This window comes from Pagrus pagrus (assembly GCF_965226575.1).
Source record: "Pagrus pagrus genome assembly, chromosome: 5".
Taxonomy (NCBI): Eukaryota; Metazoa; Chordata; class Actinopteri; order Spariformes; family Sparidae; genus Pagrus; species Pagrus pagrus.
The window spans coordinates 22,852,843-22,873,806 of record NC_140189.1 but is presented as its reverse complement, the minus strand read 5'-3'; the positions used below and the strand labels follow the sequence as shown (position 1 = coordinate 22,873,806).

Here is a 20,964-nt window from a genome sequence, read left to right as displayed (position 1 = left end):
ATAACATTCCCTCTTACCTTGAGTGCAATATCTGAATATCTACATTGTTTCACTACTCCGATGTGCAAATTCTGCATCTCAATGTGAAATGGTGTTAAATACTCTCGTCAAAGTGCAGCAGTGTAAATATTTCTGGAGTTTTTTTTGTTTCTTATTTGTATTGTTTCTACTGCTTTTTTACTTACATGTTCTTTTTATTTTTTCAAACTTATTTATTACTACTGTTTTTAATTGATGCTCTTTATTTTTGCTGCTGTAATACTGCAAATTTCCCCCATTGTGGGACTAATAAAGGATTATCTTATTTGGTTGTTGGGAAATAATGATTGAAACTTTCTTTTAAAAGAACAACAAGGACAGAATAAAGCATGAAAAGCTCAACACCATCACAGGGCAGGCCTTAACTGACACTTTTTCTGTATGGGCAGGCAAGTCTTTTGCTGTTAGGGTGTCAACAGGTGTCAGTTTTGATATCAGTGTCTGTAGGTATGAGACCGACGCTTGACTCACACCAGTGTGACAAGCTATACTGCACACAAACACACTGGCATGACTCAGGCCCTTCTCTGTGCACAATAACAGACTTAAAAGACAGAGTATCTTAAAAAACTATGAAGTTAATTTGTATTGAAAGCACACTGTACAATGAATACATGAAGGCTTTATCAAACATTTAAAACTTTTGTTTAAAAAACGTGCTTTTCAGAAACATCAGAATTTAACCCAATACCAAAATAGGCTGTTCAAACCATTTCCCAGCTATTCTTCAATAAATATAAAACTGGTCAAAATATGATGTGATGTAGGCCTATTCTGGTTTCTCCACAAGAGCAGAGTTAGTAGGCGTGCAGGAAGAAATCCTGAGACAGAAAGACAATGTGTTTAAAGGGCAACTCCACCAATTTTACATATTGAAGTGTGATTACAGGTCTTACCACCGCATATGTAAATAAAGTAGTATAAAACTTATTGTTGCTCCAGAGGAAACTCCATGTTCTCTGATAAATTTGACGATTATTTGATGAATTTCATTTTGAAAAAACAGTTAACATAGACATGCCATTAAAATGGCAAAATCACATAAATCAGAAATCAGAACAAAAACAACATCTGTGACACAGTACGTCGCACTCTGTCGATAAACATAAAACACATGAAAAAGATTATAAAAAGTACCAAAATAAAAAAGTAATTTTCTCTTTACAATTGTACGTGATCACTCTAAACATTAAAACCTCACAATAAATCGGATGGAAAATACGTGTTGCCTTCCTCCTTCTGTTCTGCAGCGACGAAGAGTGCAACACCTTCATGACTCGGTGCTCTCGGAGGATTTCTTTTTCTGTGAAGGATTACAGAAAAGTTAGTGAATTTCAAGACGGATCTGAGCAGCTGAGGAAGCACTAAACCTCGTTAACATGCAGCTCTGATTTGACAGCTGTGGCATAAATCTGTGACCTATTGAACTTGTGAAGAGAACGGTGATGTGACACCTTTTTGTGGGTGCCATTTGATGGGGTGTGGAGGGTTTCCGTTGCTGCAGCGTCTTGCACAGAAGATGCAGGTGTTTCTGGGACTTCAGCGGATTTCAATTTGCTTTTCTCTGCGAGAGTAACAAAGGAAGAAGTGAATACAAGCTCACATAAAAAACAAGAAAACTGCATTTTCTCATGCTCGGTGTGACTTTTTGACTCACTTTTCTTCCTCTCTGTCTGTGGTGTCTCAGGAGCGGGTGGAGGTAGTGGCTCTGTGTCAGCTGCGTCAGTTATTAACGATGAGTCCTTTTTCTTTTTCTTCTTCCCTTCAGTAATCTGCTCCGCGGCTTCCTCTCTGTCACTGCTCTCTGATTTCTTTGTTGTTGCATTTTCTTCAACTGTCTGCTCCGACAACTCCTCATTATGCTCGGCTTTGTCCTTTTTTTTCTTTTTCTTTTCTTTGACTATCTGCTCTAGATTTTCCTCACTATCACTCTTCTCCTTCTTCTTCTTTGTTTTCTTTTCTTCAGCAATCGGCTCAGTGATTTCTTGGACTTTGTCAGCTACCTGCTCTGAATTTTCCTCACTGACAGTCTTTTTCTTCTTCTTCTTCTTCACTGTCTTTTCTTCAGGTATCTGCTCTGAATTTTCATCAGTTTTCTCCTTTTTCTTCTTCTTTGTTTTCTTTTCTTGAACTATCGCTTCTGTATTTTCTTCTACTTTTTCAGCTATCGGCTCTGAATCTTCTTTGTCATCTTCAGCTTTTTGTTCTGATTGTTCCCCACTATCTGTTTTCTCCGCTTTCTTCTTCTTCACTTTCTTTTCTTCAGCTGTCTGCTCTGAATTTTCCTCACACCCAGTTTTCTCCTTTTTCTTCTTTGTTTTCTTTTTTTCAACGATTGCTTCTGTATTTTCTTCTACTTTTTCAGCTGTCTGCTTCAAATTTTCTTTGTCATCTTCAACTTTTTGTTCTGATTTTTCCTCATTTTTCTTCTTCTTGGCTTTCTTCTCTTGCACTATTGGCTCTGCATTTTCCTCATGATTCCAGTTTTTGTTCTTCTCTCCAATTTCTTCTTCAGTCTCTCCCTTTATTCCTTTCGTCTTTTTCTTCTCCCCTGCAAGTTTATCACCCAACTCTTGCTCTGTGGCTTTGCTCTTCTTTTTCTTTTCCTCTTTACCGTCTTTGTCTTTTCCATCTTCACCAGCCTCATTTGTCATCTCTTCCCTCTTGTCTTCTGTCTTCTCCTTTTTCTTCTTCTTCTTCTTGGGCTCAGACGCTGTCTCATCAGTTTTTTCCTCACTGGGCGTCACAGTTTTCCTCTTCTCTTTCTTTGGAGACTGTTTTGACGGGGAAGGAGTGGATGCCGCTGCTCCGTCCTCTACGGCGTTGATGATTTGCTCTTGGCTCGGGTCAGCAGAGGAGGTCACAGGTGCAGTCTTTTTGGGCCTGCTCTTCTTGGGTTTAATACTACTTGCTGGTGTTTTCTCCTCCAACTTTTCATTCGTTTCAACAGTATTCTGTTGGACCGGAGCGTCCGTTTTCGCGGGAGGCTTAGCCCGGGGTTTCCTAACTCTCGTTTTCTTGGGCTGTGGTGAAGAGTAGTCCAGAGCGTTGATGGTGTCCATCTTGGCTACATCAGCCTCTGTGGACAGAGTAAACACGGTAAAGACTTTGAACAAACATGGCTCCGTGGCACAAATGCTTAAGTGAGAGAAACATCAATGGCAAACACACAGCTCCTGTTTGTATGAAATCACTGTTTTCCAGGGTGAGGTGGTTCGTGGGTGGTGCTGTCCTGTCTGGTGGCTGTCTTTCTCCCTTTAGGTGAAGGGACCCAGCTCTCCCTGTCTTTTCATCTCCCAACATGTCCTGCATTTTCCAATCCTCACAACTTTCTCCAACCTTCATTCGGTCTCTTTCCAATGCGAAAACTTCCCCAAAACACCAATTTTCCTTCTTACCTGGAGTCCTAAACCTGAATATCTAAATTGTTTCAGTGTGTGCCTTTGGGAATTGGCGCCGGGAAATAATGACATGGTTACTCAAAACTATCCAGAGGCCAAATTACAAACGGTTTCTTTGTTAAACTTGGAAAACAGCTGTATTTTTGTAGAATATCTCACAATAAAACCCTGTGAGCTACAGCCGATATCTCAGAGCGATTTTCTTCATCCTTTTCATACTTGTACATAAATGATGCAGTCAGTGACTCTCAGGTTTAAAACACACACTTACCTGTCATCTGCAGACACAGTTTCTTCCATTTCTCCACATCCAAACTGCTGTCAGAGTCTGAATCATCTCCTCCAGCAGAAACAACCTTGGCTTTCGTTTGGGTTTTTGATTTCTTCGCCTTGATAACTTTTTCTGCAGATTTTCCTTCAGTGTTTTTCCTTTTCACTGCCACAGTCTAAGAAAAACAAAAAGAAGAATCTACCTAGTAACCAGATCCAGTTGTTAAACCAGTGGCTCAATGGTTGCGTCAAAAAAATGAAATATCACCTTCTTTTTTTGCGTTGCTGCTTTTTTTGCAGGTTTCTCCTTCTTTTTGTTTGGCGTGGCTGGACATAAAAAAGGGCATATTAAACATGTATTCAAGTGCACAACCAGACTATCACTTCTTTCTTCTTCTGTGGTAAATCTCGGTCAGACGTACCAACGGGAGATGCTGTTGCCGCAGCAGCTGCACCTTCCTGCTTGGAGGTGCGGCTGCTTTTCTTCTTGGGACCTTTGACCTGAGAAGAGGTGGCATCAGCTTTAGTCTCATAAATGTATATAAAGATTATTAGTTGTTTTAAAGACAACACAGACAGACTAAAGCATAAAAAGGCCATCACGATCATGGCACGAACCTTAACTCACAACGTTTATCCATGGTCAGGTGAGTCTTTGCTAGATTTGAGTGTGTTTGCTGTTGGAATTGATTTCTGTTGCGTTACTGGCATCAGTTTTGATATTGATGTCTACAGGTGTGAAAACAACCAGATGGACCTAAATGTCTCCTTGTATGAAGCTGAAGATATTGATTAAAGGTGAGTTTTATTAATTCTAACATAAAAAACATCAGCATTGTCATCATGTATGTGGTGTATTTTCCATGTCACCTGTGGCAGTAGACTCTGACTCAGCTCCTCGCCGTCTGAGATGTTGTTGGAGGTGGTTGGGGGTTGGATTTTTTTAGCTGATGCAGGATGTAGTCCAGTTGGTGTAAGATGGAAAGAGAAAAAGAAAACTCATGCATATCTGCCTTTTCAAATGTATAAAAATCCTACAACAAGAGCTCTGCACAGAACATGTTAGGAAGTTTTCAGGTGGAAGGAAAAGCCTAAGTACTCCGGTCTGGAGACTGCATCGAGTTAATCTGGCTCCAGACCTCTGATTAGCCACCCACATCTCCAATTGTCGAGGCTTTTAAAATGAAAAGACTATTCAATGTAATTATCAGGCCTCGCTCCAGGAGTTTATCCATTCCACTCTGTGTATTTGAAGCTGTGAGAAGAAGCAGTCGTACCCTTTTTTGGAGTCTTTCTTGGTTCTTTAGAATTTGACTTCTTGGTCGAGCCGGGCTGCTTTTTCCTTTTTGAGTTGCTGACAGGAGGAGAGACAATACTTAGCACACATGTCTGCAAAGGTATTAGCCTTCATGACTTCAAAGTTTCACGGTATACGTTATTACACAATTAATGAAGTATTAACAGTTACATTGACACTTAAAGTAAAGAAAACGGAAGGTTTTTTTGGTTGAACAAACGACATGAAACTTGCGCCAAAAATATATACCTTGAAACTCTAATGTCATCACATGATCATCATGGTGTTTTTATTTATGCCATGAGCTGAGAAACCACACTCACTTCAACCAGGAACCGTAGATGTCCAGTAACGATGCAGATATATTTGTCTCCTCCTGCAGAAATGCAAACATCAAACAACACAACGATTAGGCAGTTGATTAGACGTAATATATAACACATCATAATACACAGTCTTGATGTTGATAGTCTCACTAGCACAAGAGCACTTGTTTGCGTTCCCACATGAGTCAGTCTCTTTTTAGAGCAGATATTTTGACTGGTCATAGCAACAAAAACACACATGACAGTAATCACACTCATGTCTCCAAGAATTGATTGTAATGCATTGAGGCAATTAATAATGATATTAAACACACACGCCTGTCTTTGACAATCAAAAGGCTGTGGAAGTGAAGCCTACCGACAACTAGCTGCCAACTATTTTGATCATCACTTAATCAATTTGAGTAATACTTAAGGAAAGAGAAAAGTCAATATTCTCTGATTCCAGCTTCTTATAAGTCAATACTTTCTGATTTCTTTACTCCTCTTTGACAGTAAACTGAACATCTTTGGGCTGGGGACAAAACAAGACATTTGAGGACGTCATCTAGGGATTTAGGAAACACTTATCAAGAAAATAATAAAAAGATTAATCGCCGATGAAAATAACTGTTACTTGCAGCCCTAACGAAAACATATAATAGAAATAAACAGGACCAGTGGTTTGAAAACAATGTGAGGGAGTCAACAGTGAGAGTGCAGGTGAACACACCAATTACTGTAAACATTCATTCATTTGAAGTCATAACTTCTGTGTGATGATAGCTGGAAGGTAGAGGAGAGTTTAGTATGGGCCTACTTTACAGTAGGTGATAGTTAACTGTCAGAGGAAACTAGTAATGCTCAGAGTAAGTAAGCAAAACACTCTGCAGGTTGATGATGATCTTTCCAAACTGTGACATTGTTGTGCAGCACTTGAAACACTGTTGCTCGTCTGTATCTGTATAGTACAGTAATATTCACGTGTGTGTGTGTGTGTGTGTGTGTGTGTGTGTAAGAACAGTGTTGACCTGTGGGCTGTGCCTCTGGAGCTCATCTGCAGCTGAGTGGAAACCATGCTCCTTCAAATGGCGGTAGATCAGCTGGGTCAGCTCGTGTTTTGATGCGTTCACGGACATACTCGACACACGGAGAACACGACAGATAAACAGACGACAGGAACGACTGAAAGCAGTTTCATATTAGAAGTGGCCACATACTGTACACAGCCACCAGCACTCCACTAAAACACGCATGGGAGCATGCGGAACTTTCAACTCAGGAAGTAGTTCCGTTTGCCGCTGCAATGCATCATGGGAGCTGTAGTGCTTCAGCGGAGAAGCGCGAGAAGGAGGGAGAAGTACTCAGATCTTTTACTCAAGTAGAAGTAGTAATACCACAGTGTACAAATACTCTGCTACAAGTAAAAGTCCTGCATTAACTCCATTATTATTATTATTATTATTATTATTATTATATATTTGTAGTCTATTAATGATCTGAATCTGCAGTATTCAAGTAACCAGAAACTAGTACTACTACCTTCAAATATTTACCACCACTGGGTCCATGCAAAATATTCATCATTTAAAAAAAAAGCCTCCACAGTGACGTACAAAGTTATTGTGAAGAAAAGTTTCTTCCTTTGCAGTCTCTGGACTCTCTGGAGTCTCTATTCAGCTGTCTGTCTGGTCTACTCAGCCACAGTGTGCCATATCACCTATATTTGCTTTTTTAAGCTGAATATCACAAATTACTGTGTACCTTCTCTTCTATCTGCCCATAACTTTCCGTGATTCTGGCCAATTTAAGCTCAGTTTCAGCAGGTTGCATGTCCTGTCTCAGGGAGGGTCACTCTCAATTTTACCCAAGGGCAATCTGATTTTACTGTAAGAGTCCATATTAGTGGTCTGATCTGTATTTCTGGCAGGCTTCCTGAAACAGCTGCCTCAAGGTTGCTTCTCCAGGACTTTCTGCAGAGGCTTTTATGGTTTCTGGTTTTTTATATCACTGAAAGAAAAATGCAGCAACTGATCATGCATTTCATTTACATTTTGTTGATCCTGCCTTTGATTTACAAGTCCTCCAGCCATTTAATGTACTACAAAAGCTCCAGACATTTAGTGATATGATAAAGTGTCCTCTACAGAGTGCCCTTACAGTGGACATATAGTGGGTATAGTGCCCTCTCTGCACTTCTGTGCACTGGTGCCCCACCACATACAGCTGGTGCTGTTTTATTTATTTTTTCAACCCTGCCCCTCAGATTCCTTGAGTCCGCCACTGTGTGAACCTTTAAAGTGTTCCTCACAATATTAAATAAAAAATAACAGTGGCAGATGGTTTCTTTCAAAGCGAGCCCCGATACATCCAGCTTTAAAACTGTGTGCACACACTAAAAGGTGTGAAATGAAAGGAGGGCGCCAACATGGACCACTGGCTCACACTGAAGGAAATAACACCGACTTTATCCTGTAAGTCTTAAAATAAACCACCTCCTCTTGTCCCTTCTGGCTATTCTGCTGCTCCTCTTGTGGCCGAAGGTACCTTTACTCAGCTCTCTTCTTTAATCTCTTCATGGTGGAAAAACATCCTTCCCCAAATCAGAAACTTTTCAAAAGCTGCCAGGAAGGTCGATCTCCCCTCGATCAGGTGTATGTGGATAAAAGCACGACTTTTTTTTCTGTTTTTTTCAACTAAAGGTGTCTGAACACAACAGGCTGCCAGGCAGTAGATCTGAGAGAGCTGGTGGTGAGACCTTGGGTCAAGTTAAAGGAGAGTACTGGGTAAGCAGGAGCTGACAGACCTGAAAGAGTCCCATTCATGGAGCAAAACCAGGAAGGAAAGCAGTGTGTATTCCAAACTCAACGTCAGGGCTCAGTGGGTCTCACCAAGCTTGATTTCACCATCTTACACTCACGCACACACACTGCAGGTTTGGCAATGTATATGAGGCTGACTCAGCTCCTATTTTCACAGTGTTGATGGGACAGACCACCAAGGTTTTATGGAAGAATAAGTATTTGTTTAATAAGAAACTGAATATTTCCTCAGCCGACGTTTCCTATAAATATCATAATATATTGAACTAATAACTGATGTGTGTTGATAAGCATTTTTGCGAGAGGGGATAAGTTACTGGAGAAGAAGAAATGAAGCAGAGGCAGAGGAACAACTTTACATCTTTGAGCACGAGTAGAGCATTTCCCTCGGCTTTGATGACACGCTGTAGTAAAAGTGACTGGGATATTTGTACAGGTTACCCTTGTAAATGGCACTCTGTTTCACAGGAAATAAACCTACTTCACATTCCACACGTTTAGCAGCTCACATCTGCGCTCACTCTGCAGGTAATTACCTCCAAACTGCAGCCGGCGAGATTTGTTATTACTGGGGACCTTTAATGTGTCACAACCCGTCAGGTTTTGTTCCATTTCAAGTAGAAAAACTTTAAGATGTAATGGTAGCTCATTCGAAAACATTATGGCTCATTGGTTTATTGATTAAAAAGTAACAACCCTTTGATCGAATCGCAGGAGGGTCATAATGAAGTGTTGTGTCTGGCCTTCCTGCCCAGGTGCTGCTGCGGCTCCGCTACACGAGCCAAATCAAACACACCTTCAGTCAGGGGCCGAGGCCAGTGCTTGGACCGCCGCCTCACCTGTGAGGTCCCACCTGGTACGACATAATGTGTGGACCTTAAAACTGCCCCAGAGAGAGAGAGAGAGAGAGAGAGAGAGAGAGAAGAGATAGCTGAATACAGCTGAATGCTATTTAAACACTGAGATCTTACTCCATCAGACTCATTCTCATGTGTTATTTAACCTCTACATCTACGTTTAGAAATGCTTGTTATTGGCACAGCAGTTGTACTGGTTGTGGTTGTTGCTGTTGAAACTGACACAGGCTACATGGTTAACCACATCCACTGGGTGAGAGCCTCACCCATACGTCAGGTGCACTCATTCACAGGCCTGTTTCTGTTATTTTATTGTGCTGCCTTTAGCATTAATCTCATTAGCTAGGCCTATTCAAAAGCAAAACAAATAAATATTTAGTCGAAACTAGGTTAACCTGAATTACGCTTTTCTATATATGTTGTAACACGTGATTTACAGATAAATGTATAAGATCTGTGAAAACAGCTGTTTAAATTTGCGGTAACAACGAAAATTGGCAGAAACCCAAGCCAGTAAATGATAGTAACTGCACTCTCACTTTGGGTGCTTTTGTAAATAGTCGCTATATATATATATATATATATATATATATATGAAAATAGTCGTTTCATGAACAGTTAAAACGGATGTCCTAGCTAAAAACTGTCACTGAAATAATGCAACACACAGAGAAGAGTGAGCTGTTTGTTTGTGTAACATCAGCTAACTGCCAGCTAGTATATTATATAATGTTGTAGTGTGTCTCATCATCTCTCACATTGTCATCCTACTCACTGCTGACAAGCTCTTGCACAAGTAGAGCTACATTCTGTATTAAAGTACATATTGACTGAGGAAACAGTCAACTAGACAGCTACAGCAAAGACGCTAGGCCCCTATCATTCGAAAGCTTGCCACAGCTAAACTAAAACTAAATTCACTTACAGTTTTCCCCTCCCTGTGGTCTGTGAATAGATCAATACATTAATTTGGATGAGCTGACATCTTGGTTAATCCGCTTTTAATTCATAACTAAACAAAGCAGTAAATCCAGTCATGATAAGTCAACCCTGACTGAATGGAATAAAATGAATGGTCTGTAAATAATCTAAATTAAACTATGCAAGTTATTATGGGAATCAGAAATTAACAGTAAAAGGCGTAAAACAAAGCCATTGGAAACACTGCTAGGCGTTGTTTACGTAGCCTGTAAACCAGCCTGAAACCTTTTCCTCTCAGTGTCAGTGTAGTTATTGTTGTCTGCCCTTGTAGACCAAAGATCTGTCAGTGGTTTTTACATGTACATTATTGAAGCCTGTTGAATGAAACAAAACTGACCTGAGGGAGAAAGATGAGTGTCATTTGCCCTAAAATTACCCCTGATTTGATGAACTGATGTTGAATAAATGTTGAGCGAGCTCTATAGACAAAGGTACTTTTGTACATATTAGAGGAGCGACAAGCTGAATACAGTCCTATTGAAGTAAAGGTTTTGGCTCGGCGGTTGGCGCACAGGAAGAAAGAAACCTCCATCCAGTCATACTCAGATTAGAAAATTGGGGTAAGAGGGGAAGTAATGTGCAGGTTTACTGGCAGGGCTGCGTTGATTAGAAAGGGGGTAGTGTTCATGGTGAAGGGGAGCAGCCGTATTCAGTAACAGCACCTCTTCCTTTAGCCAAAGCCAACATCTGGTGCCGACCGACACACAGCAGCAGCGGCAGCACCCCCCACTCTCTGCTTCCCTTTCAACTTATTATTGCGTTTCATGATTCCCCAAAAAAGGCTTAGGACCTGTTCGGAAAGTGACGTCAAAATTAAAAGAGGTTGGTTAAACACACATGAGTTTTTACTGCCTTTGCTTTTTGTTCAGAAAACGTACTCTGGATCTTACTTCAGTCATGAGCCTCTCTGAAGGTTTAAGTAATGAGCTTTTTCTGAATGAAACCAAGCTTTCATTGTGTTTTATATATCCACTTTCAATTAAGAAGCAGTGAAAAGGGAGTGCTGTTAAATTTACGATGTTCCACGACACCCTGTTCACATCCTCTGGAAGAAATTGGATAAATTAGGAGGGCAACGCACAACCAGCAAACACATCACAGATGTTAGCAACAATGAAAGGCATCTTTCTGAAGTTGCCTGATCTGGGTGGTATTCTTATGTTTAACCTGCTCTTAGTCCTGGGAATTTATGTAAAATGATCCTAAAACACACATCCCAAACCAGCCCAAAGTAAATTCAAAGCTGTTGTTGAACCGTTTGGACTACAGGCATGGTTTTGGGCCCTTTTGGAGGTAATACGGTGATCTATAGGAGTATGAATACACTGAATTATTTATTTCTTTTTCCTGCCTACATTTTTTAATGCAAAAATAAAAAAGCAGGTGACCTGAATTAGCTGGAAAACACAATGGGCCAACATCATAAAGTCTAACATGGTCCGAATTCAAATGAGTTCAAATGTTATAACAATATCATTGAAACATGGACACTTAATGTCTTTTTCTAAGGAAACATCCAGTCATCTTGCAAAAGAAATGCCATTTTATGAAGGTTGGACACTTGTCTACATGATCACTCACTGGTTGTTGTCGGCTCCAGGGCGGGCATAGAAGCTCATATCTGCTCAAACGAGCTGTCAATCAAAAGGCGTGCAGAGGGATAATGGCATCTGCTGCTGAGTTTTTTGCCACTTGGTCACTGTTAAATGATGAAATACTGTGTTTTGGATTAAATATTTACTGATATGGATATACTGGACATTTGGGAATAGGAGAAGACAGTTTTTGTTGGAGTTTACTGAAACACCCAGACACTTTCGCAAAACTTCCTACATGCTAGTTTGATAGCTCGTTTGTTTGTGTTTGTTGATTGTACCTCGCTGATGTGGTTCCTTTTTTCGAATGGTTTAAATGAATAGAATCACGAGAATCTAATCTTTCTAGTGATGTATAGTATGACTTTACACTGAAAGTGAGGTGTTTGCCTATTTAAAATAATGCTATGTATCAGTGGGCTGTAAGGAAAATATTGACATTACAGCAGGAAAGAGAAGTCAGAGATATGAAATTAATGAAATCAGAGTCAGAGAATGTGATCTTCAAACTACATTTCCACTGAGTCACATCACCTCATCATGACTGGTTCATTGGACTAGAGTGACCTTCTCAAACACACCTGGAAACATGACCACTTACTGTGTTTGAATCAAGCTCTAACTGGAATTAGACAGCTGCGGTTTACGAGAATGCTAATAAATTGACATATTTTTGTTATTCTTAGCTCATTTTGACATGGAGCAGCAGCCCAAAATAATAATAAACAAAAAAACTGAAAATAACCCTCAGGAACCGAGTATGGTGTTTGTTCAACATTTAAGGGTCAATGAAACGCCTACTCGTGGTGTATTGTACGGTAGCTGTTTCCATGAATACTATCATCAGACCATTTCTTGGCTAATGCTTGAATTCTTTTGGTTTTCGCTCATATAAAAAAAAGGATTGGCAAATGTGCGATGTAAGATGCAACTATATCCGTGGTATCAACCTGTCACCATCTCTTCAGACTTCAAATGATGACGAGTGTGTGGGCACATGCTTGTGTTAATATTTGTGTGCATGTGTGTTGCTTGAGTGTGAATATTGTGTATAGTGAGATTTTGTTGACCTGGTGAGCTCCCGCAGCTACTCCTCTGACCAACAGAAAACAGATGAGTCACATCTCATAAGTGTGGCTGCCCCAGACTCGTACTTTCCTGGCAACACACACACTCGGCCGGCAACATCACTGATCTGTCTCTGGGTCGACTTTTGCAACCTGTTATAAATAATATCAACCCAATCAGTGTGATTGCTCAACTTCTCTCTGGTTTTTGGTGGGATTTTTGCTGCTGTCCAAGCCGCTCCCTCCAGGAAAACTACATAAATAAACACGATGGTGTAAAGCTTCAGGTGCACCTCAATCGTTTTTTTCTTTTCTCTCTTTCCCGGCTTGACCTGCCTTCAACTCAGAGGCTCTTCTCCTAAAAATTCCTTAGCTGCACACACGCGACCACAGCTTCATGCCCTTTACGGGAGGCTCATGCTGCCTTTAGCTTCCCCGCGACCTCCACGTCCACAAGTCTCTCCGTAACCAATATCAATATTTGCGAGGTATGATGTTTTACCTTCCAGCGTGTTGACCGACTCCTGGCTTTGACTGATCTCATTTTTATGTGCGGACCGTGTTTGACCTCAGCGACCTCCAGTCCTTCAACAGATTTGGGTTTAAAATAGAAAATTAAGTTCTGACATCTACCAGGAAATGTACAGAAGATGAAAATATTAGGACCTCTTGTTAAATCAATACACTACATCGTATCTACAAATTGGGGCATCAAGAATTAAAATGTGCATTAAGAACACAGTTTGCTCCATGACACCATGGTTGTTGATACTTCTGGTCCTATAAGTCTGTAAGTAGGCCACCATGTCACATAATGCAGATCCTGAAATTCGGCATGGCAAAACATCTTGTTTTTCACAGAATATTTTAAATGCCAGATTTAAGCCACTTTCATGTGACAGGCACACAGCTCAGTGAAACCCATGACCAAATATAAAGACATCTCAGGCAGGAGTCAGCCTTTGCATTCAAAGGGGGTTGGCCAATTGCAAATTCCTTATTATAAACATGATTCAAATGTCTTTAAAAGACAGATTACTACCTGTTAAAAATCTACAATCTTTGTAAAGCTTGGAAAGATGTGAAGTTGTTTCATAATGACACACATGAGAAGTGAGAGTCATCGTGGGCGACCAGGCTCAGCTCACCAATGAGCATGACTCGACACCAGACTGAACACAGTCTCTGAGATGAAAGCCAGTTTGAAGGCAGGGGATACAGTATGGAGGTGATTTACAGCTGCTCCGATCAGGACTATGACTTCGGGGACAACATAGACAGCAGAGGGTGGACAGAAGAGGCAGGAAACAAGAGAGAGTCAGGCTTTAGCAGTGGGTGAGAACGGCATGTAGAGCTGGAAAATGCTTTCTCAGTGAATTGAGGTTTTACTTTGATCAAACCAGAAGTGATTGTGGAAAGGTTTTCATGAGTTTGTGAGTTTTGCTTCCCCCAATTTTGAATGAAGTGTGTTTAACGATGAGTTAACTTAATTCAGAAGGTGTACAGTCCCTCTGTAGCATATCTTCTTCTCTTGATCTAAATATCATTCTTTAACCAATTAACATTTAAAACAAATTAAATAAGGGCCCTTCATATTTTGCTCTCCACAGCTCTTCCTTGATTCCCCGTCAAAGTGAATCTGCAGCATGATGAAGCAACTCATGCACAGGGGAGCTGTGGCTGAGGCGGAGCAGTCCTGCTGCTTTCTGTTGACCCGCTGGATGATTTGTCAAGTGGTTCTTTGACGCCTGGTTGGAGATGTTATCAGATTCTGGGAAGTCTGCTCTGTCTCTCTCCTCAGGTCTGCAGTGCTCATAAAACAGCAGGAATAATAAGAGAGTGTTTGTGAGTGCGGTGGAGTGGAGTGGGCGAACAGTGTCCGTGATTGTGTCTGCAGGGCACCGGAGTCGCCCTGAGACTCAAATCGCCCCCACACACCGTGTTTTCCTGAGTGAGGGTCTTTCTGTAGAGTCTCTGTCATCCACTGCTAAACCAGGTCAGATGGGAATGACTTTTTTTTCGTGCTTTCTAGTAATTTGTAGAGCTGGCAGTGTGGTTCGTTGAAAACAAATTACCATGAAACAGCATGAATGAGAGAAGGGTGTATGCTGCTTTCATGTTTAAAGCCTCTTTTATTTTAAATTCCTAAGATTTTCAGCATAATATCTAAATTGAGAAGAAAACATCTGCCTGGATGTATTAAAATGATTCCACAAGAGGTCTAGTGTGAGATGTAAACTCACTATTAACACCTGGACGTAGTAGAAACATGCCTGTGTGTTTTTGCTTGGTAGGGGGTTGATGTTATTTCAGTGAGGCAGCAAGGCAAATGGGCGGGTCTAATGGGACCACTGGGGAAAGTGAAGTGTTTTCAAAGGAGGCTGAAACAGTTTGGAAAGTCAGTGAGGATGGAGGTGTAGCTTTTCTCTGACATTTCGGATTGATTAACTGAGATTTAAGGACGCAATTTGTGACATTTGATGAATTTTAAAAGATTTCATCCTCACTGCACAATGATTTGGTGTCAGTTTGATTATAATTAATCTGTTTGACTGATATAAAGGGATTTAAATAACCATGGCAACATCAGCTCTGACCGGCTTCTCCATGATGAGCCTGCTCAGCCTCGGGTACCTGACCTGGGACATGATGAGCCCTAACCAGGTGGAAAATGAGCCAGACCAAACGTTTATTGATAGGCCTCCCGCTCCGCAGCCTCCTCACATCCTTTTCATAATGACAGACGATCAGGGATTCAACGACATCGGCTACCACAGCTCTGACATCAGGACACCGGCGCTGGACAAACTGGCTGCTGACGGAGTGAAGCTGGAGAATTATTACATCCAGCCCATCTGCACCCCGTCCCGCAGCCAACTCATCACCGGCAGGTAGAGTGTTTGTCCTCACACGTCAGACTGGTTGAAAGTTTTCCATTACTTTTATCAGAATTATATTGATGTAAAACACAATTTCCACAGTTTGTTCATCAAAAAACTGGAGTTAAATAATCAGATTGGTGTATTTTGCAATACTTAAACACATTACATTTTTTTTAATTGAATGAAAAGTGATGCAAAGAACCAAACGTGTATAACATTTATTACTATAATGTAGAGATATTTGGGATATTGTTCTTTATGTCTCAAAGAGTAAAAGTAAACAGTAATAGATAAATTAAACAAACATAAAAGTAGGCTCAGTTGGAGTGTGTCCTGGCATATTTTGGGGAAAATAAAGGGGAAGTGGAAATGCACAGATTCAGATTGCCCAGATTTTGTAATAAATTATTGTTATTATGTTTTTTTCATGTATTATTATATATGAATTATTTTTTATTAACTCACTGAGACGCCCAGGCCCTGATGATCCAAGTATCCTACACTGTAAACTCTGACAAAGTGACTGTAAACAAAAGAGGAAACCGATTACCTCAAAATTACAGAGTAAAGACACGTTTTTAATGTAATTAAATAATAAGTTGTTTTAACATTTTAGCTCGTCAACTTGAACTTAATAGTCTACTTTACTTGGTAATTGTAAAGTAATCGGTTTCCTGACTTTTTTAAAAGAAAGGTCAACCCCCCTTAAATTTACAATGTGTACTGTTAGTTTTGTGTATTATCTGTGTTTATTTCTGTGTTTATTTGAATCGAGATCCAACAAATCTTCAAATCTCCAAAAGCTCAGCTCAAGTCTCAAATAAAATTCAAAACATGTACACTGTAAATTTGTCTTCACTTTTTAAAAAAAAAGTCAGGAAACTGATTGCTTCAGAATGACCAAGTTAGGCTTTTAAATTCAAATTGTACAAGCTAAACAACTTAAAATTATTAGTCTACTCTACTTGGTAGTTTTGAGGTAATCGGTTTCCTCTATGTTTTTTTTAAGATAAGTCACTTTGTCAGATATTTACAGTGTGGGCGACAAACCTTTTCATCTCTCTTTAAGTGGTTTATCTGTCTTCATCTGTCTTTATCTCTTCAGAGAAATTTGAAAAAAAAAAATGTTCCTGCAGCTCAAGAGTCAGAGGCAGAGGGAAGAGAATGTAACTGAATTATAGATAAAAATGAAACAAGACAAAGCAAACCAAAAACAGAATAATGGAAAAATAAAATAAAAACAATACAGTCTATTGACCTTTTGCATATTCAAATATGACCTAGAAGGCTAATTATCCAGGATAATTGCACCCATTAGTGTAATACACACATGATGTATAGGACTATACTAAAACTGTAAAAAGTATGAAAATTTCACCACACATGAAGCTGAGTGAGGTAACAACTTCTTCTCCCCTCTTCTCTGACTTCCTGTCACTTCACTTCCTGTGTGCAACTATCTGATTATTGCAAAAACATTAGTCATTCTGACAGTTTTCTTAATCATCAACTCTACAGGTACCAAATTCACACTGGCCTGCAGCACTCCATCATCCGGCCCCGCCAACCCAACTGCCTGCCCTTTGACCAGGTCACCCTCCCCCAGAGACTGCAGGAGCTCGGCTACTCCACCCACATGGTCGGAAAGTGGCACCTGGGCTTCTACAAGAAGGAGTGCCTGCCCACTCGCCGAGGCTTCGACACATACTTTGGCTCCCTCACAGGCAGTGTGAACTACTACACCTATGACTCCTGTGATGGGCCCGGGATGTGTGGCTTCGACCTGCACGAGGGGGAGTCAGTCGCCTGGGGCCAGAGGGGCAAATACTCCACCCATCTCTACACGCAGAGAGTCCGCAAGATCCTGGCAACCCATGATCCTCAGTCGCAGCCGCTGTTCATCTTTCTCTCGTTCCAAGCTGTTCATACACCCCTGCAGTCTCCGCGGGAGTACATCTACCCCTACCGTGGGCTGGAGAATGTAGCGCGCAGGAAATACGCTGCTATGGTCTCAGCTGTAGATGAGGCGGTACGTAACATAACATACGCTCTCCGCAAGTATGGTTACTACCAGAACAGTGTCATCATCTTCTCTACTGACAACGGTGGCCAGCCATTGTCTGGTGGCAGTAATTGGCCGCTCAGAGGACGTAAAGGCACCTACTGGGAAGGTGGTGTCCGGGGTCTGGGGTTCGTTCACAGCCCTCTGTTGAGGAAGAAGAGGAGGGTGAGTAAGGCCCTTGTGCACATCACAGACTGGTACCCCACACTGGTGGGATTAGCAGGTGGCAATGAGTCTCTGACCGAGGGGGTGGATGGGTATGATGTTTGGGAGGCTATCAGCGAGGGTAAGGAGTCGCCCAGGTTGGAGATCCTTCACAATATTGATCCTCTGTACAACCATGCACGCAGTGGCTCCCTGCAGAAAGGATATGGGATCTGGAATACAGCCGTGCAGGCGTCCATACGAGCTGGAGACTGGAAACTCCTAACAGGAGACCCTGGCTATGGAGACTGGACGCCACTGCAGGTGCTTCCAGGTTTCCCCGGCGGCTGGTGGAACCTGGAGCGCCACACCGAGCCCCGCAAATCTGTGTGGCTTTTCAACATCTCAGGAGATCCATATGAACGCTTTGACCTTTCTGAGCAGAGACCAGATGTTGTCAAAGAACTGCTGGCTAGATTAGTGTACTACAATCGCACTGCAGTGCCGGTAAGATACCCATCAGAGGACCAGCGGGCAGACCCCCACCTTAATGGAGGTGCCTGGGGTCCCTGGGTAGGAGATGAGGAGGAGGACAGCTGGGACAGTGTCTACCAGAAAAAGAACAAGGATTGGAAGACGAAGCTTAAGCTGTCCAAAAGCAGGTCGTTTTTCAGGAGACTCAACACGAGGATCATGTCCAACAGGATATAGGAAGGACTTAAAAAGGTTCAGAGGAGACACAGCTGAAGGACAAGGTTATATGAGGATCATTCTGTCTGTTGATGGAACTTTTTAAAGATGTGTTTTTCTCTGCAAGCTCTGGTAGGATTTTACTAAGCTGTAGTTGCAGGTGTATGTTCAGGCTCTCCAGGAGAACTGATTGATGGGAAAAGTCCAAAGAAAACTGTTCACATCGATTGTATTTACTTTGAATAAAACATACGTTCTAAAAATGAATACTCTGTTCTGAAAATGAGAGCTGATTCCATCTTACAAGATGATACAAGTCTGTAAGTAAATGTGTTACTTTAGCATCTTTATGCTCATGTTACCAGGCACGACAGTGTGGCTGGTATTGTGTCTACCTTGTGAGTCTGTGTGTGTGGACAAATTTTGTCAACGAGATAGCGTCACCACAATGCAAGATTCAGTCTCAGAACTTTACAGGTGTGCAGTTGAGATCACAAGGAAGGTATAATTCACTTCACACCTGCTGACCCGTATTCGTTTTCATGCAGCCACAAAACTTTACAGGTGTGCAGTTGAGGTCAGAATGAAGTTATGTGATCCGAGTATGAGTACTGAGTACGCAAATCGGTGCCAAGGGACAAATGACCGTTTGGAGAAACAAAACAAACATGTTTGTACTGACATACTGTATATGTGTGTTTTGCTTAAATATTCCCTTGTTTGATGCAAGGGATGTACACACACTCACTTCTCTCATGAGTTTCATTGCACCGTACACACCAACCGAGTGCCGTGATCCCATCGTAAGATCGTGTGGACAGGAATGAAACCCGAATACAATGAACCACAACCTAAAATGAACGTTGGCCAGGGGGGATGACCTCATGTCTACCACTCCACTTCTGCTTGAACTAAACTTCGTGTTTTGACTTCTTCTTCTTTGTTTGTTCGAAAAGGTTTTTCAGAGTTCCAAAAAGTCACCAATAAAAAAGGAAATAAACTCCGGGAGTCCTCAAAAGCTGAGTGCAGTAATGTTTAATTGTCGACAATTAAAACATGAGGCCCATGAAAAAAGACCCAAATTCTTAATACAAAACATCCTCCTTATATTCACTAAGATGGCGGTTGGGCACAGTGGTTGATCCAATCCTTGCTCTTTCCTTTGTCTGTGTATGGAATTTTGCTGACTTGGGTATTTCCCTGCACAAGGTTAAACATGTGCCCACCCATGCCAACATTTATCAAGACCGCCTCCTCACCGGGGGTACGCTTTGAAGTCCCTTTGCAGCTGGTATCCTGGACTTCCCCCGCACGTCTTATCTACCGTGCTGCAACTTCACGGCCTTGACCCATCTGTGAATGCTCCTCCACTGTGCTGCAGCTGTGAGCTGTTTTTTTTTTTACTCTAAGTCTCCTCCTTGATGTGTTCCACTGCTGTACTGACTGCATTTCTTTTAAAATAATAACAGTACTTTAAAAGTAATAACAGTGTTGTATACATAATTTGATTACAGGATACTTTTCTTGTATCTTTGGTTACATTTTCACTTGTGGATTATTCAACTGATGCAGAATAATACATATTTCAACCATCCATTATAACTTCTTCACACTTGATTCTTCTTTTTAGCAACACAGCAATTATTACCAGTTGCCATTTACCACCAACTACTTACTTATGGTTATATGGTTATATTATACCACAACACCTATCTTCTCAATCTCAACAATACACCTCTTGTGTGGTTGTGACACTTTCGTCTTGACAAAAGTCTGTCCACAGACACGTAAACACCAGGCAGAGTTCTCAAAGAGTGAAAGAAAAGCGAGTATTACACTTTTACAAGTCCAAATGAATGAATGCTGCTGTATCTGTTTGTTGTATTTGCAGTTGTGTACAGTAAATCACAACAGCAATACTACCTAAAATAAAATCATTCCTCCTGTCAGGTTTGGACCGTGAACTCAACAAGCAGAAACAAAAACATTCAAAGAGTTTGTACTATTGTTGGTTCATCAAGCGACTTGATGTTGTCCATGTTTCAGCATGTAGAAAGTTGTGTACAGCTGATCTTAAACACAGAAGTACATAAAGTTTCCCTCCTGCATGTAGGGTTAGAGTGGCACGGGGTACGGGGCACTGACAGACCTCCAACCTACAAGCCTAATTTTTGTGTAGATTCTTTACTTTTTTTGTTTAAAATGTTTCATTTCGTTTTTCCTCTTACCCACATGTGCGTGCCTATGATTCTCACTTCCATTTTTTTTTTCAGCAGCTCAAGAACAAGTACCATAAAAACAATACAAAAATCAAAGTTGCCAAATACAGTACTTTCCATAAACTGTGGTTGACACTTTTTGAAACTGTTCTCACAGTCACATGATGTAAATTAACACAAACATGCACAGATGAGACTAACAAAAAGGAACGAATGATTTCTTCACGTGCTGGAGGTTTGTCCAAAGATGCTCATACCCCATAGTTTGCGGCCAAAGGCAAGGAGAAGTTAGAGCTGTTCATTTCCTGTCTCACAACCGACCGCTGTAGCTAA

General features: G+C 41.1%; 2 protein-coding genes across 2 annotated transcripts; one reads left to right on the top strand and one right to left on the bottom strand.

Moving 5' to 3' along the window:
• Positions 1 to 597: 597 nt before the first annotated feature.
• On the bottom strand, positions 598 to 6,588 carry LOC311257734 (uncharacterized protein). Its single transcript, XM_084353576.1, has 10 exons — positions 6,344 to 6,588; positions 5,331 to 5,383; positions 4,988 to 5,064; positions 4,581 to 4,657; positions 4,133 to 4,211; positions 3,979 to 4,037; positions 3,712 to 3,886; positions 1,697 to 3,118; positions 1,494 to 1,603; positions 598 to 1,342 (listed from the first exon to the last, which is right to left on the bottom strand). The coding sequence occupies exons 1-10, from the start codon at positions 6,449 to 6,451 to the stop codon at positions 1,310 to 1,312; spliced, it is 2,193 nt and encodes a 730-aa protein (XP_084209702.1). The 5' UTR covers positions 6,452 to 6,588; the 3' UTR covers positions 598 to 1,309.
• Positions 6,589 to 15,104: 8,516 nt separating this feature from the next.
• Positions 15,105 to 18,590, top strand: LOC311257038 (arylsulfatase I-like). The gene is made up of 2 exons (XM_084352488.1): positions 15,105 to 15,525; positions 17,035 to 18,590. Exons 1-2 carry the CDS (start codon positions 15,212 to 15,214, stop codon positions 18,431 to 18,433), a joined length of 1,713 nt encoding a protein of 570 aa, XP_084208614.1. The 5' UTR covers positions 15,105 to 15,211; the 3' UTR covers positions 18,434 to 18,590.
• The last annotated feature ends 2,374 nt before the right edge of the window (positions 18,591 to 20,964 follow it).

What these genes read in the sequence shown, in the direction of transcription:
- LOC311257734 (XM_084353576.1), bottom strand. Translation starts at nt 6,451, where the DNA reads ATGTCCGTGAACGCATCAAAACACGAGCTGACCCAGCTGATCTACCGC. An exon ending in CAGCAACGCAAAAAAAGAAG is followed by an intron (nt 3,887 to 3,978) that starts GTGATATTTCAT and finishes TGTTTTTCTTAG; the next exon opens with ACTGTGGCAGTGAAAAGGAA. An exon ending in ACAGACAGAGAGGAAGAAAA is followed by an intron (nt 1,604 to 1,696) that starts GTGAGTCAAAAA and finishes TTACTCTCGCAG; the next exon opens with AGAAAAGCAAATTGAAATCC.
- LOC311257038 (XM_084352488.1), top strand. Translation starts at nt 15,212, where the DNA reads ATGGCAACATCAGCTCTGACCGGCTTCTCCATGATGAGCCTGCTCAGC. An exon ending in AGCCAACTCATCACCGGCAG is followed by an intron (nt 15,526 to 17,034) that starts GTAGAGTGTTTG and finishes TCAACTCTACAG; the next exon opens with GTACCAAATTCACACTGGCC.